General features: G+C 44.5%; 1 protein-coding gene across 2 annotated transcripts in view; it reads left to right on the top strand.

Annotated features, from left to right (window-relative positions):
- PIK3C2B (phosphatidylinositol-4-phosphate 3-kinase catalytic subunit type 2 beta) overlaps positions 1–17,730 on the top strand; it is a 935,041-nt gene that overhangs the window by 276,521 nt on the left and 640,790 nt on the right. For both annotated transcript variants that reach the window (XR_013274472.1, XM_077481256.1), the window contains exon 9: positions 12,554–12,700. Coding sequence is in view for 1 of the 2 variants with exons in the window: in XM_077481256.1 (XP_077337382.1) it covers positions 12,554–12,700 (147 nt within the window). In the remaining variant the exon portion in view is untranslated. The remainder of the gene's footprint in view (positions 1–12,553; positions 12,701–17,730) is intronic.

Here is a 17,730-nt window from a genome sequence, read left to right as displayed (position 1 = left end):
TAGAAGAAGCGTCCATTCGAGGCACTTCGTACAGATCAGAGATGACCTTTGCCCATCAGTATTCTAGAAGATTCGGGCAGTACGCCTGGCCCCAGAGGCCTGGACATTCGGACTAAAAAAATTGTCCTGTCAGGTTCCAATCTGACGATGCCACAGCTGTGGCTTATATCAATCACTAAGGGGGCACGAGTCGTGCGGCCCAGAAAGAGGTGAATTATTTTTTTCTGTCTTTGGCAGAAAGCAACATTCCTGGTATATCAGCAGTTTTCTTTCCAGGAAATGTATCAGGTTTTCATTTAAACCAGGATATTGTTCTGCCTTCATTTTTTTCCAGAACCTCATTCTGTGGAAGAAAGGTTACTACAGTCTCTTGATGTGGTGAGAGAGGTCAAGGTCTATTGAAAGTGACTGCTCAGATTCATAAAATAGATGTTTTTTGTTTGGGTTTCCAGACGATCCTATAAGAGGACAGGCATCGTTGGAATCTAATATTTCGAAATAGGTTACATAGTTACAAGTGTTTGTTCAACCTTATGGTTTAAAGAGGAAGATTCCTACTTTTCAAATTGAAGTGCACTCCACCAGGGCTGTTAGTGCCTCTGGAACAGTGCATTGCAAAGCCATGGCGCAGATCTGCAAGGCCATAACTTGGTCTTCAATCCATACATTTACCAGATTCTATCAAGTTGATGTAAAAGATATGAGGATATCGCCTTTGGGTGCAGTGTATTGCAGGCTGCAGTATGCTTCCTCTAGTCTCTTGGTGCCCTAAAATTGTCTCCCTCCCTTCAGTTAGCATTGCTTTGGGACATCCCACATAGTAACTACTATGGCTTTGTGTCCCCTGATGTATGAAAAGAAAATAGGATTTTTTAAAACAGCTTACCTATAAAATCCTTTTCTTTGAAGTACATCAGGGGACACACAGGTCGCTCCCTTCTTGGTGTACACATATATTGGTTTGCTACAAAACTGAGGTGTTCCCAGTAGTGGGAGGGGTTATATAGGGAGTGCACTTTTTAATTAAGGGCGTGCCAGTGTCCATCACCTAAAGGTGGACTATAACCTACATAGTAACTACTATGGCTCTCTGTCTCCCGATGTACTTCAAAGAAAAGGATTTTACAGGTAAGCTGTTTTAAAATCTTGTTTTTCCTGCTATTGTCAGCAAATAGTATAGTTCTTAGAGTACCTCTGCTTTGTGCTTAGCACTATGACTTCTAAGGCTACTACTAAGGCACCCAAGGTTCCACTCCGAGGTGCTGGGAACTCCAGCCATGACTCCACAATGTCATCCTCCCTGGAGATACCAGATATGGCAAACCAGGGTGAGTCTTTGGAACCGATTGGTGGTGCAAATGCTTCTCACACTTCAGCCCCTATATATGTGACTGAAGATGTACTTTTCTCTGCCCTGCAGGTCTCAGAAGGAATATTAGCGGCTTTAATCGTGTCCTCCATCCAAGGTGATAGGAAGCGTGCTAGATGCCTCTCTCCCACTCCAAACCCTTTATCAATGGAACAATGGGGACATGATGAGGTGTTAAACGTAGATGATCGTGATTATAAAAAAAAGCAGATTGTTCCTCTGCTGATGAAACAGCTGATGAATCAGCTTCACAATCTGCTGTACAAACACTTACAGAAATCGTTCATTCCACCTTCATGCTACTACCCCTAACAGAGTTAGCTGAAGGTCCGGTTTCCTCTTTGGGTTCTTTGAAACCTTTACCACCTTTGAATGTGTTTCCAGTCCATGCATTACTAGAAAAGCTTATTTACGTTGAATGGGATTGGCCCGGATAAGCATTTTCTCCCTCCAAAGAAATGTTCAGTTCTCTATCCCATGGAGGAAAAATTCACACAAAGGTGGAACATTCCAGCAGCTGACGCTGCGATTTCCAGTGTGAATAAAAAGTCTAACTTGTCCAGTAGATAATGCACAAATGCTTAAAGATCCAACAGATTAAAAGTAGGAATTCCTGTTAAGATCCTCTTTTTCTTTAGCAGGGACCGTTACTCAGCCTGCAGTTGCAGCAATAGGTATCTGTCAGTCCGTAAAGGACCAGTTCAAAGATGCTCTTAAGGAGCTCCCTGCACAACAGGCCCGTCAATTGGCTGAGTTAATAAAAGCTTTGTTTTGCCACAGATGCTATGAAAGATTCGATTCACCAGGCGTCTTGCCTTGCGCTTGTGCTAGTACACATGCGTAAGACCCTTGCGTTAAAGGATTAGTCTGCCCAAGCACCTTTGTAAGAATCTTCTGACTAGTTTCCATTTTAATGGGGAGCGACTATTTGGCGATAAATTGGATAAATACATCCAGATGATTTCTAGTGGAGTACTCTTTTGCCAGTCAAATAAAGTATAAACTTCCTTCATTTAATCAGACTTTTTCTCCTGCACCAGAGGCATCCGCCTCTAGGCAGTGGCGACGGCCTCCACCTTCAGACTCTAGAGGAAAACTTCAGGGTCAGACACAGGCACAAAAGAAGACCTGGGGCCACAAATCTGCAAAGCAGATACTAAAGCCTCATCGTGAAGAGGCGCGCCCCCCTCACCAGAGTGGGGGGAAGACTTCTTAAGTACTCGTAAGTCTGTCAAAGGGAAATTCAGGACAGTTGGTTTATCTCCACGGTGTCTCTGGGATACAAACTAGAATTTCTATTATATTCACCGACCGACACAGCTCCTCTCTGTAACTAAATGGGTTGTATAGGCTGCCATTAGGAGAACTAGGCAAAATTGTTACACAATAGACAGAACTTTTAATCCCGCCCTGTGCTATCAACCCTCCTCACTGCTCAGTTTTTATTTTGCCTAGTAAGGAGAATGACCTAGGAACCCTGCGGGCCCTCTCGGTCCATGTTTTTGCTGCAGGCTTGCTGCTTTTTGAGCAAGATAGAAGATCACAGGATCTTTCATCAACTGCCGGCTGGGTGACAGGCTGGTTAATGATTATCCTTGTAGTCTCACCAGTCCAACCATTGAGCGTGAGCAGGCCACAGCTAAGGCTCGGCAGGCCACGACATGCCTCAGCTCCAGAGGTGGTCGTAAGCTTCAATGCTCCGGGGTGTACATATGACCGGGCTACTGCTGTCTGAATCACAGTATACCGGGCCAGCAGCTACCCTGTAACTGCGCAGGAGTAGGTTTGTGATGGAATGTCTCCCAGCTCTTCAGGACTGGTAAGTACGGCTCTCCCTGCCTCGGTGGGGTGAGCGGCTGGGCATTCCCTGGGGGGTCGATTCGGGGGCCACCTCACCTCCCTATCTTCTCTCCCAAGTCCCTATCACCCCTCCTTCCCCCCCCTCTGAGGGGGGTGGCTGCATGCGCTGCGGGCGGTGTGTTTAGCTGTTTCTCGCCTGTGGGGGCTCTGTTTTCGCTGGCGTTGGTCCTGGTCCTGGTCTGGGGGGTCCCAAAATTGGGAGAGCAGAACGCCTCCCCTGTCTGCGTGGAGCTAGCAGACCAACTAGTACAAGGCCTTAAGTACGTTTGTGACGCAGCCCTGGATACTCTCCCTCTGTTATCCAAGGCTTCAGTGTCAGTTGTGGTGCTGAGGCGCCTCATTTGGCTGAAATGCTGGTCTGCTGACCAGGCATCCAAGAAAGCCCTGACAGATCTTCCATTCCTTGGCGAGCGGCTCTTTGGAGCCTCGTTGGATGACATTATTAAGAATGCTACTGGTGGTAAGAGTACATCACAGGCCAGGAAGGCTAAGGAGCCTCGCCGCAGGCAAGGGCCCTCTTTTTCCGCTCACAATCGGCTTTTTCGTCTGCCCGGTGCTTCGGCAAAATGCCCCCAGCCCGACAGGATGCCCACGGATGGTCAAAAGCGTCCCTGGAACCGCAAGCCTAACAAGCCTGCGAACAAAAGTGCTACCACATGAAGGTTTGCCCCCAGCCACTTTTCGGGTGGGGGGGTCGCCTTCGGGAGTTTGCAGCCCGGTGGACCTCCCGATTATCCAACCAATGGGTCTGCGATCTGATTTCCACAGGCTACAAGATAATTTCTCTCTTGGCCGCCAAACAGATTCTTCCCCTCCAGCCAACCCGTGTCCCCGGGTTCGCCAGGAGGCCCCGTTAGGGGTGGTAGGGGACTTGCTGAATCAGGGGGTAATTGTACTGGTTCCTGAATCGGAATGCTTCCAGGGATTCTACTCAAATCTGTTTGTGTTTTCCAAGAAGGAAGGCTGATGTCCAATCTTGGACTTAAAAGCCCTCAATCACTTTGTAAAAGTACAGAGGTTCAGAATGGAATCAGTTCGCTCAGTAGTCACTGCACTTCATAAAGGGGACTTCCTGGCATCCTTGGACATCCAGGATGCTTACCTGCACATACCCATATGCCTTCGGCATCAACAATTTCTGCTTTTGGCAGTCGGGGAAGCCCACTACCAGTTTGTGCCTCTTCCTTTTGGCCTGGCATCAGTCCCCCGAGTCTTTACCAAAGTACTGGCTCCAGTATTGGCGTTGCTGAGACAGCATCTTCCACCTCAGAATTAGAGGAGGATGTGGCGATCACGTTGCAGACCCTGCAACAATTTTGGTGGCTGTTGAACATAAAGAAGTCAGTGGTTGTACCGACTCAGCATCTGGAGTACCTGGGGTTACTACTGGACTCCAGGGAAGCAAGGGTTTTTCTCCCCTCAGACAAATTGATGACTCTCAGATCGGCGGTCAATCTACTGATGAGCCGCAAGTAGTCGTCGCTCCGATTTTGCACGCGAGTGCTGGGGCTCATGGTAGCCTCCTTCGAGGCGGTACCTTATGCCCAGTTCCACACCAGTGTCTTGCAGAAGCAGATTTTGACGAAGTGGGACAAATCTTCGTTGTCCCTGGATCGGCAGATCCAGGTGAGTCAACCAGTCAGGGACTCCCTGACCTGGTGTTTGAGGTCCCCGGTGGTTCAGTTCGGAAAATCGTTCCTTCCCCTGACATGGACGGTGATCACTACAGACGCCCGTCTGTCCGGCTGCGGTGGAGTAATGGGGATTCAGTCGGCAGAGGAATCCAATTTGCCTATCAATCTGCTCGAATTGAGATTGATCAGGCTGTGCCTCCACACATGGTCGATGAGTCTTCAGGGGCATCCGATCAGGATACAGTCAGACAACGCCACGGCTGTGGCATACATAAATCACCAAGGGGGAACAAGAAGCTCAGCCACTGCTCGGGAGGTCGCTCACATACTTGGGTGGGCAGAGCGACACGTACCGGCCCTGTCGGCCATTTACATCCCAGGGGTGGAAAATTGGCAGGTGGACTATCTGAATCGACAGATGCTGGGCCCAGGCGAATGGGCATTGCATCCGGAGATATTCAGGCTGCTGTGCCTGCGGTGGGGCACACCAGATGTGGATCTATTGGCCTCCGGTCTCAATCGGAAGGTACCAAGATTCGTGTCCAGGACCAGAGATCCATGGGCAGACGCGTCGGATGCGCTGATGGCTCTGTGGGATCAGTACCAGCTGATCTACTCCTTTCCTCCACTAAAACTGTTGCCACGCCTGCTGTGCAGAGTGGAAGCCGAGGGGATTCTAGTAATCCTGGTTGCCCCAGATTGGCCTCAGTGGCCCTGGTACGCGAACCTGGTGCGTCTGGTGGCAGAAGCTCCCTGGCGACTGCCGTTGCGAGAGGACCTCCTCTCTCAAGGTCCAATATTTCACCCCGATTTACCATTGCTGGCTTTAACGGCATGGCTGTTGAAAGCCAGGTGTTGAGGAACCGGGGTCTGTCGGACTTGGTGATTCCAACTATGCTGAGGGCGCGGAAATCTTCTTCAAGGAAGATTTAACATCGTATTTGGAAGGCCTATATCTCCATGTGTGAGGAGAAAGGGTGGCATCCGAGGCTCCTTTTCTATATCCAGGATCCTAATGTTTCTTCACTAAGGTGTAGACCAGAAGTTAGCGTTGAGCACCATCAAGGGGCAAATTTAAGCTCTGGCTGTCTTTTTCCAGCGACCCCTGGCATCTCACTCATTAGTGAGTACCTTTGTTCAGGGGGTGCGACATGTAGTCCCTCCGGTGCGTCCTCCGTTACCTCCGTGGGATTTGAATCTGGTGTTGGCGCTTCAGAAGCCACCGTTTGAGAATTTCAGGGAGATTCCCTTGTTGACCCTTTCACAGAAAGTGGTCTTTCTAGTGGCCATCACATCGGCCAGGAGGGTTTCGGAATTGGCTGCCTTGTCATGCAGTCTCCTTATCTGGTCATCCACAGAGATAAGGTGGTGTTGCGTCTGCAACCGTCCTTTCTACCAAAGGTGGTTTTGGCTTTTCATATCAATGAGGACATTGTATTACCATCGTTGTGTCCTAAGCCGAATCACCCCAAGGAGGTGGCCCTTGACGCTCTCTATGTGGTTAGGGCTCTGAAGGTGTACTTGTCTGCTACAGCTCCCTTTCAGAAGTCAGACTCACTGTTTGTTTCGGTGGCTGGTCCTAAGAAAGGCATGGCGGTCTCGTCGGCTACCATTTCCAGGTGGATCAGTCAGGTTGTAGCACAAGCCTACGCCTTGAAGGGACAGGTGCCCCCCTTTCCAGTCACGGCCCACTCTACAAGAGCAATCGGAACTTCTTGGGCCTTCCGACACCAAGCGTCTGTCACTCAGGTGTGTAAGGCGGCGACCTGGTCGTCTGTCCATACGTTTACCAAGTTCTACAAGATAGACTTCAGTGCATCGGCTAATGCTTGTTTTGGCCGCAAAGTTTTTCAGGCGGCTGTGTAGTTGCAATTGAGTTTTTCCCTGGTTTTTCGATAAAAACGCAGTACTGTTTTCTTAATGCACTGTTGCATTACCTCCGCAATGTTGTGGTCTTGGGGATCACTCCTGTTGAGGATGCCCGGTTATGTGGTGGAGTTTTTCCACACACTGCTGTGGGTTTAGTTTCACTAGTTCCCACTTGCCATGGTGGAAGTTTTTTTTATGCTGTTTTTTCCCACCCATCGTTTGGCACTGCTTGGGGACATCCCATTTAGTTTGAGAGGAGCTGTGTCGGTCGGCGAATATAAGAGAAAATAGGATTTTTGTACTCAACGTAAAATCTTTTTCTCTGTAATTTACCTACCGACACAGCACCCACCCCTCCTTTTTTTCTACGTTATACTGCTTGTTGACATACTGAAGCTGCTGGGAGCAGTGAGGATGGTTGATAGCACAGGGTCCGCCCCCCTGGGGTGGGATTAAAAGTTCTGTGCATCGTGTAATAATCTTGCCTAGTTCTCCTAATAGCAGACTATGCAACCCAATTAGTTACAGAGAGGAGCTGTGTCGGTCGGTGAATTACAGAGAAAAGAATTTTAAGAACAGAAGAGCAAGGGTGGGGTTTCATTCAAACCTGTTTATGGTACCAAAACCAATGGGGGTGTCAGACCCATTCTAGATCTAAAGAATCTAAATTGGTTCCTGAAGATCCGCTCCTTTCGCATTGAGTCAGTCAAGTCAGTAGTTTCCATCCTACAAGGAAAAGAACTTATGGCATCCATTGACATCAGAGATCCATATATGCATGTCCCTATATTTCCTGCTTGCCAGAAATTTCTGCGATTCGAAGTAGAAAATCCCTTAGGCCGCGTACACACGCGGGGACTGTTCGCCCAACTTTGTCCGCTGAACAGTGTTTCGGCGGACAGTCCGCCCGTGTGTGGGCTTTCAGCGGACAGTTTCAGCGAACAGTTTGCTGAACAAGGTTTTTCGGAATTTCCGAAAAACTGTCCGCTGAAACTTGGTTTCAGCGAACAGTCCCCTCGTGTGTAGGCTTGTTCGTCAAACTAAGTTCAGCGCATGTTCAGAAAGGATTTACACGCTGAAAGTTGTAATGCAGTGTATAGGACGTTGTATTTTCCGTCCCGTCGTACGCGCCGTTCACGTCATCGCGCACGGTTTCAGCAAACTGTTCGTTCGTCGTGTGTGGGCAAGTCCGTCCATGCTAATTTTGAGCGGACTGTTTGCTGAAACTGTTTGACGGACAAAGTTGAGCGAACAGTCCCCGCGTGTGTACGCGGCCTTACAGTTTGTAGCCTTGCCCTTTGGTATAACCACAGCACCATGGGTGTTAACAAAGGTACTGGCCCCACCTCTAGCCAGGCTGAGGGCACAGGGCTTAATAGTCTTGGCGTACCTGGACGATCGATTGTTAATAGACCAGTCATTGGCTCGTTTGCATATTCGCTTACTCCTTCTGACAAGGAAGCTGGTATTTCTGGTTGCTATATCCGTAGCAAGGAGGGTTTCGGAATTGGCTGCTCTTGTAAGAGTGGTGTTGCGCCCTCGCCTAGACTTTTTTGCCAAAAGTAGTTTTAGGTTTTCACCTAAACCAAGATATCGCCATGCCATTGTTTTTTCCAAAACCGTGTTCCACGGAAGAAAAGTCACTACATTGTCTTGATGTGGTGAGAGCAGTGAAAATCTATTTAAAGGCTACTGCTCAGATTCTTAAGACTAAGGTCTTATTTATTGTGCCAGAAGGTCCTAAGAAAGGACAGGCAGCGTCAAAGCCACTGTCGCTAAGGGGATTCGGCAGGTTATTATACGAACTTTTGATTTAAAGCAGGGGTCTCCAAACTATGGTCCTCCAGTTGTTCACGAACTACAATTCCCATCATGCCTAGTCATGTCTGTGAATGTCAAGAGTTTTACAATGTGTAAAAATAAGAATAGATGTGCTACTAAATGCCTAGTGAAATTAACATAATATCTGTGCTACACCTGTGACAAACATGCACTACTAAATAAAATTGGTGTGCCGCTACATGCACAAAGAAACAAATTAACTGATTGTGTGCAAGAGTTTAAATAAAAAACAAAAAATAATGAAACAAAAATGATACAAAAATAGATCAGCATACATGAACTGTTCTAATCAAAAAACATACTGTTCTACTCAGAAGAAAGTCCATGAAAGGTACGATACAAGTCCATTGACAATAATTCTTTAAATAGAGATTCCCAAATAGGATGATTTCTTCACAGTAACACTCCTCATTTAACAGCCGAAGGGTAATAAAAAGCCAGATGGCCGTTTACCAGAAAAGTCCGATCTCTATTACGGAGAGCTGATAGTCACAGAACAGGAGAAGTCACTCAGGCTGACACAGCAAGGGCATCCGTCTGGATCCACTCCTCCACTAATAGGACTGGCCTCCGGTGCACTCCGTAGGACCCACATTTTATGGGTAATGCAGTTTCAATAGGAACATCATGGGATGAAAAAAGAGTGCTTCATAGCGTAATATATTTAAAATCCAAGTTCGTTCATTCCAAAACCACAGCACAGCACTGCACCACAGAACTTTAAAACATGAAACAGCAAGCACTTTAAAAAACCGCAAGCACTTCCAAAAAATTACACCTAAAAACAACATGATTTGTACAAATATTCAGATCTATGTTACATAACATGAAATCATGCACTTGCCTACCCCAATATTTAGCAGTTACTGTTTACTCATGTAATACATAAAAATTAACATAATTGTGCGTAACACAAACTCATCAATGAATATGACTCTGTAGTAACTTATATTCTTATATCAAAAAAGACAGTGCCACCACATTACCGCATATTAGGCGGGTATAACAACATCTGATGACAAGCATCACAGCACCTAATGCAAAACATTAAGCCAAAATGCATCTTGTAAATCTTTAAAAAAAACGTGCAATATAGACAAGGAGAGGTTTCAGATATACCTGTATATTAGTCACAGGAGTTGGAGGGCCAGGGGACTCTATGACTTAAAATATTCTCCTCACAACTAGTTCTGGTAGGTTCATATATTACATGTATCCGACCCCACATATACCCATGAACCAAAAAGAATATATACACACACACACACACACACACACACACACACACACACACACACACACGTGTATACATATACACATAATGAAAGGTAGGGTACCCACCACCCCCAACTCCTCTTTGGAGGCCTGGGTAAGGAAATAAGATGGAACTCCCAATAACTCTGGGGGGGGGGACGCCATCCTCCTCCATCAACCTAGATGGAGATGAGCACCACCCAGAGGAACAAAGGGGAACCAACCAGAGGAACGGGAAAAAAAACCTCACATATACATCAGGATCCGCTTAGCTGTTATTAATGTACAATGCCTTATGGGATGCGTAGTTCCGCAACAGCTGGAGGGCCGTCGTTTGAGGCTCCCTGATTTAAAGGGTAAGATTCCCACTTTAAAAGTCAAGGTGCACTCTACCAGAGTTAGTGCTTCTTGGGCAGGGCGTCACCAGGCCTCCATGGCTCAGATCTGCAAGGCCGCAACTTGGTCCTCAGTGCATACATTCACCAAATTTCAAGTGGATGTAAGGGGGAATGAGGATATCGCCTTCAGGCGCATTATGCTGCAGGTGGCCGTATAGGTCTGGGTTTGCCCTATGGGTTTTGTCTCCCTCCCCTCAAGTAGCGTTGCTATGGGACGTCCCATTAAGTAATTACTTAAGGTTCTGTGTCCCATGATGTACGATAAAGAAAATAGGATTTTTTTTAACAGCTTACCTATAAAATAGTTTTCTTGGAGTACATCATGGGACACAGAGGTCCCTCCCCTCTTTTTTTATGGGGTTTAAGTATATTGCTTGGCTACAGAAACTGAGGTACTCCTGGAAGGAGGCGGGTTATATAGGGGAGTCCACTTCCTGTATTGGGTATACCAGTGTCAACGCCTGAAGGTGTCCCATAACCCATTAAGTAATTACTTAAGGCTCTGTGTCCAATGATGTACTCCAAGAAAAGGATTTTACAGGTAAGCTGTTATAAAAGTCCTATTTTTTGGCCCTTGTACCTACAGGTATGCCTATAATAAAGCTTACTTGCACGGTTTAGGAGATATTCACACTGCATACAACAAAAAAAGGGGGGTGTGTTGCGCTTCCTATATTAGAGACCAATATTAGACTATCTCAAATAAAAATTTCTGCTATATTTTTTCTATATATATATTTTTCGTTGCTGCTGTTTTATTTTTATTTATCTATATATTTGTTTTTTGGTTTATTGCGTGTATTTTACCCACATTGATCTCTGGATATATGCACTTTGTATCACAGCACTATTGTTGGTGTCACGTATATGATACATTTTTATATATTTAATGTTGTACACATTTTATATACATTATGCACAGATGCACTTTCATTCACTAGTTCTTGTTTGCTTTAGCACGATTGCACTTTTTACCGTTAGCATTGAAATTTTTATTTGAGATAGTCTAATATTGGTCTCTAATATAGGAAGCGCAACACACCCCCCTTTTTTTGTTTTATACACTAATGAGAGTCAACTCATAAAGTGTTTGCTGCACCTACTAGAATAGATTTGTCATACCCCTTTGTTTGATACAGCGCAGGAATCCTCTTTATATACATCACACTGCATACAGCCGTTGATGTCACAGACACGTGCTCTCTGAAGGGATGTCATACCCATGCAGTCCCATCAGAGCTCTGTGCTGGGGTCCTTGACCTGCCAATCAGATGGCCAGATGTTGCTGATCTAGAAGGAAGACCAGGTGAAGATCGAAGGTCCTGTCAGCCCTGTGCTGGATGGTTTTTTAAAACTCTGCAAGGTAAAGGTATAAAGTGCTAGTATGCGATGCATGCTAGCACATTATAACTTTACCGTGCAGAGTTAAAAAAAAAATACATTTTGTTGCAGTTAACCACTTTAATTAATTGAGTTGACACATTATGAAACTAGAACAATTACCAATGTTGCAAATAGATGATGAAAAAATATTTAAGCATCTGTAAGTGAATTATAGCAATATCTTTGACAGACAAGATTGGCACATATTGAATAATCTTTTTGCATAAAGGCTCTTCCGATTTTTTAATAAAATGATCCGTTAGTGGTTCCCAGCATGGCTACCTGTGACTTTATAATTGATAGACATTTACCTTTTTTATTTTTAAATACATTTTTACATGTTTTGTGGGCTGTGACAGGTTTATTTTTATCCTAAAGCTTTCTTTCTGATCATGACTATTTTTAGTAAATATATTTGAGTAATCAGTAAATCTGTTTAATGCTTTAATAATTTTAGATGAATGTCTATGTAAGCCTTTTTTGAAACCTTGCTTACAAGTAGCAAAAAAAGCTGGTAGAACTTCTACTAAAATAAATAAGTGTCTGTGTGTATGTATATAATATACAGCATGTTCAGTGTGTGTGTGTGTGTATATATATATATATATATATATATATATATATATATATATATATATATATATAGTTTGCTTTTGCACAAAGCAAATTTCAATATACTGTAGTTTATGTAACTTGTGCATGGCAACCATTAATCTGTTTAATGAATATGTATTTATTGAATGCCTTTGTTGCTTCATTATTTTTTTACTGTGGGAGTCTACTGTTCTCCAAATATGCCACTCTTTCTTTTATTTTTACTTTTACTAGCAGTAATGTTTGTGTGTGGCCTGAATAACTATTTATTTTTATTTTTTTAATTCCCCTCTTGTTAGTCACTGTATTTTTGACCCATAAATGTAACATGTCTGTGTCCTCCTTCACAGGTAGATTTCCATCTTCGAGCAGAGAGGGTGGTGCAGTCAGTCAAAGCGATATGTAATGCACTTGCAGCTGTTGAAACTCTGGAAATCAGTAGTGCTCTAAACCAACTTCCACCTTGTCCTTCCAGAGTCCAAATCAAGTCTCATAAGGTAAACATGATAAATTAATGGAAAAAAAAGTAAATCATTATTTGCCGGAAGATATTGCAGCTCTGTACCTATACAAATTTTGCAACATTTAAAAATAAGGTTGGCGTTTGCAGAAAAACTTTCCTTCTTTCCTCTAGAAAATTCTTATTTGCATGGTAATGGCTAACTAAAGAAGTCAAACGTTACCACCACTTTCCAGATTTAGGTCAAGTACACAACGCTATGCTCAATTAACTAGCGACACATACTTTGAATTATTTTACATTACTGACTTCTCTCTAGAAGCTGCCCCAAGGAAAAAATTAAATCCCTTTCCCTTTACCTCTGAAGAATTTTTTTTTTGCAAATTTATTGTGAGGATCTTTATTCATTTTCGGTTACCCCACAATATATCTAACTTTTGCTGATGGGAATCCCTTTAAAGGCTAAGTTCACCTTTTATAACATGTTACATGTTACACCCATATTCAGGGTGTAACATGTAACATTTTACAAATGCCCACCTGGCTTCATCAACCATTCACAGTGTTTTGTGAATGGAAAACTACAAAGTCCTACAGGCTGTTGGCTTGTAGTTCTCAATGAACTACCACAGTGCTTTTGAGTGCTGTGATAGTTCATTGGTGCATCTTGTTAGTGTGTAACTGCATGGCTGTATGGTGTATGGGGCAGACATTACACACACAGTCTGCAAAAGCCCTGCACTGCACCCACGATCTGCTGATCGTGGCTGCAATGCAGGGCTTTCCAGGCTCCCAATACAAATTATAATAAATGCATATTTTATTACCTGCAAAAAGATCTGCATTTTATTTATTTATTTTTTAAAAGGTAAACGTATCCTTTAAGCTGGCCATAGACAATTTTGGTACAACCAGCCTGCTGGATTTTGTATGTGATTGTTAGTGGCTGTTATATCTGCTAGCAATAATTACCATGTTCCCCCGCCGTCAACACTGTCTGTGCTTTGTTTATTTTTTTCCTGTTTGCCAGATATTCTGGTATTTTTATTTTGTTTATTCAACATTTGAGTAATACATACAGTTCAACACATAAAAAAACAGTAACCCATGCAGCTGAATAGTCAGTGACCTAGGAGACGTACCATGAGAAGTCTTATCTCTCGGTCAACTAGTCTGGGTCAATGATTAGATAATTGGCTCATGCTAGTTAGGTTCGTTTTTAGTCATCTTGCTGTATTTGTGGGAGATCTCAAATAAAAGGCTATTCCTGATGTACTCCAAGACTGGTGTTGTCTAGTTCTTGGGGGTTCCTATAGCCAGATCCGTTGGACTCGTGTTTCGGGACTTAGGAAGCGGTATACTGACGGAAACAGTCAAGCTGAGTGTGGGGAGATTGTCATGGGGATGGGTAGAGATGGCAAGTTTTGAACGGTACGATTGACCCCCATCCAGAACTCCCGTATCCGCTGGTAGTGCCAGAATATGTGGTTAAAAATCATCAGGATTAGTGGTACGGCACCAGCACTCAGCTGTTCATGCCATATATGCCAGCTAGCCTTTTTGGGGTATAATACACCATGTTCAGCGATTTAAATTGAATAAGCCTATCTCGAGCTGACAGTAGCATTCTCCCCCCCCCCCCCCCAAAAAAAAAAATCAGGTACCAGAGCCCAACTGGGCCCAAATAATTGGATCCGGTATTGCACCCAAATGGGCCAATCTGGGTTTGAACCATGAGGGGCTTTTGGGTGACTATACCCCTGCAATTGACCTCATCACCTCCTGTGCCCGGTCTCCCACACAAACAGTAATGCACATGGAGCCAGTCAGAGACAATGATGCCCAAGAAACCCCTATGCACTAAAAAAAAAAAACAGCCTCTCGTAGGATCCCATAAAGGCCACTTCCAACACAGTTGCCGTGTCCCCGTCATCACGTAATAACCAATGTCTAGCAATCCACCCTGTCCCCAAGGACAGTATGTAACATGCAGTGCACGCTGGATCCAGGATCTGCGCAAGGACAGCACCCTGTTCCCATCCAAGTCCCTCTCCTGTAAAAAGACTACTTAAGGTATAATTGGTTTTAGGTATTGGAACGTCAAGGCTCAGCGGAATTTATCGTATAAGCTCTGGACGTCCCAAGACACCAAATTAACAACCGACTCCACCATAAGCATATATCAGCGTACCACAAGGTACAGTAATAAGGTGAATAGAGGTGACTGGTAGACTCTTAAAATCTGTGAGGGTACCAGTGGTATATATATATAACCAAGGGCCCTATATGAAACATTGCACATTCCCTGAAAACAAGACTCCACTCCCCTGTAACTCCCTGCTGCAGTTTAAAAAAAAAAAAAACAGAACACGTACACGCAGCTTGTTCCCAAAACTTGACTCAAAACAGTGAAAAAGCGTGACCCCAAAAAAAGTCCAAAACAAAATGGGGAAAAAAAGGTGAAAAAAAGATATTCCTGAGTCCTTCAGTCTGTACGACAGTTTGTGCCTCCATTGCTCCCTGCCTGTAAGACGTAACACTCTGTAGATCCCCTTTGTAGGAGTGAAAGATCTTTTTGTCATTAAGGAAATATACAGACCCCACAAGAGGAACTGATGGGATCCCTTTAGGTGCCTGGTAGGATGGGTAGTGATGTCCGTCTAGCTAAGATAGTATGGAAGGAAAAAAAAAAAATATATATATATATATATATCAGCTCACCTCCATACCGAAAAAGGAAAAAAAAAACAGAACAAGCCCACAAATGCGGAAACATAACAAACTCCAGCCACTGATTTTCTAGCTCCTTGCTTGCAAACCATCGATCCAGTCGTTGACCTCCATAGGTGTGTCAGAACCGAACGGTGTCTTTGTGGGGAACCCGTAATCTGCTGGGGTAGAGCATACTTTACTTGATATCCTTTTCTCTAAGCCGGCATCTCACATCATTAAAGGACCTGCGGCGCTTCCGAACCTCAGCTGTAAAATCTGTGTAGAGCATCACTTTGGTGTTTTCATAGGGTAATTCAGGGTGCTTCTGGGCTTCAGCTAGGATCAATATCCCTGTCGTGCCAGTTTAAGAACCTCACCAGAAATGGTCTTGGGGGGGCTCCTTCAGGACGGCGGCCCATAGGTACTCTGTGAGCCCTTTCCACCACGTAAGTGGGGGGCATATTAGGCAGGGTCAGCAACAGTTTGAATAATGATTCAGCAAATACTGCAGGACAGGAGTCCTCAGCACCATCCAGCAATCCCACCACGGGGATATTGTTGCATCTCTTTCTGTTTTCAGCGTCGTCCATTTTATGGACTAAAAAATTCACCAGAGACTGCAGATCTGCAATCTGTGTGCTTGGGAACTTTGATGGGCTTCCACCGTGCCAATCCAGCCCGCAGCTTCCCCCTGATCTTGTCTAAATCATGGCGGATCAGAGTGCATTCCGATGCTAGGTGTTCCACACACACCATCAGCGTGGCTTTAAAGCCCTCAAGAGCCGCTAGTATGGGCTTGATGATGGACCCGGGGGCTGCCTCCGCGAGGGAGGGAGCTAAAGGAGTGTCCTGCTCTGAGGAGGGAGACTCCATGGCTGCAGGACAGCCTGTTGGGCTCGGCTGTGTCCCCATCTACTCTGTGCTCCGGAAGTATAAAGCAAGATGCGCTGTGGCTTTGGCTCCTTTTGTGGCTTACCCGTCCCTTGGCAGACATAATCACAGCCACCTACGGTTCCAGCATGGTTGGGGAGATTGAAGGATGTCCTCCGCAGCGAGTAATGGTAGGTTGACCAAAGCACATAAACCCAAGGTAAGTATAGTAGCAAGTCCTAGTTGCAATCTAGGAACACCCAGTAAAAGGATAATATGAGACAGGTCTACACTACATGACATGTTCACCAATGCCAGGAGCCTGGCAGATAAGATGAGTGAACTAGAGATTCTATTGTACGTGGAGGATTTGGATTTTGTTGGAATTTCAGAGACCTGGTTCAACAGCTCTCATGATTGGCTGGCAAACATTCAAGGGTATACCCTTTATCGCAATGATAGAGAGGGTAAAAAGGGGGGAGGGGTATGCCTATATATCAAGAATAATGTACAAGTGATTGTGAGAGATGACATCGCTAAGGGTGCTAGGGAGGAGGTGGAATCCTAATTGGTAGAGCTCCAAAGGGCTGAAACTAAGGGGAAAATACGAGGAGTATGCTATGGGCCCCCTAACCTGAGGGAGGAAGGGGAGACTGATCTGCTATCACAATTTGGATTAGCAGCAAGGATGGGAAGTGTTATAATGGGGGATTTTGATTATCCAGACAGACTGGGCAGAGGGAACCACGCATTCATCTAAGGCTCACCAGTTCCTAAATGTCTTGCAGGACAATTTTATGGGTCAGATGGTAGATGCACCAACTAGAAATTAAGCGTTGCTGAATCTACTGATTACCAACAATACAGACCTGATCACGGATATGGAAATGCAGGCCAATTTAAGAAACAGCAACCACAGGTCAATTGGCTTCTGTATAAATCGCACAAATAGGAAACATAAGGGGTATACAAAGACAATGAATTTCAAAAGAGCAAACTTCCCTGAACTACTAACTTTATTAGAAGGCATAAATTGGCATACAATCTTAGGAACAAAGAATGAGGAGGAGAGATGGGTTTGCTTTAAGAGCATATTAAATAAGTTCATTAGCAAATGCATCTCATTGGGTAAAAAATTTGAGTAAACAAAAGTCCTGGAGGGCTTAACTCCAATGTAAAAATGCATATAAAAACAAAGAAGACCTTAAAAAAAATATACAAGGTTGAGGGATCATCAGCATTCAGACTTAATAAAGAATGCAATAAGAAATGTAGGGGTGCATTTGGGACGGCTAAGATAGAACATAAAAGACACATAGCGGAGGAGAGCAAAAAAAATCCCAAAGATAATCTTTAAGTATGTTAATGTTAAAAAAAAAAAGGACAGACCATATTGGCCCAAAAAATAATGCGGAAGGACATCTGGTTACAAAGGTTGGGGAGATGGCGAAGGTATTGCATTTCTTCTGCTCGGACTTCACGAGG

The sequence above is a fragment of the Lithobates pipiens genome, unplaced genomic scaffold (genome assembly GCF_037356315.1).
Source record: "Lithobates pipiens isolate NorthernLeopardFrog02 unplaced genomic scaffold, aLitPip1_a1.2 Scaffold_16, whole genome shotgun sequence".
NCBI classification, from domain to species: Eukaryota; Metazoa; Chordata; class Amphibia; order Anura; family Ranidae; genus Lithobates; species Lithobates pipiens.
This window is presented reverse-complemented; position numbering and strand designations above follow the sequence as displayed.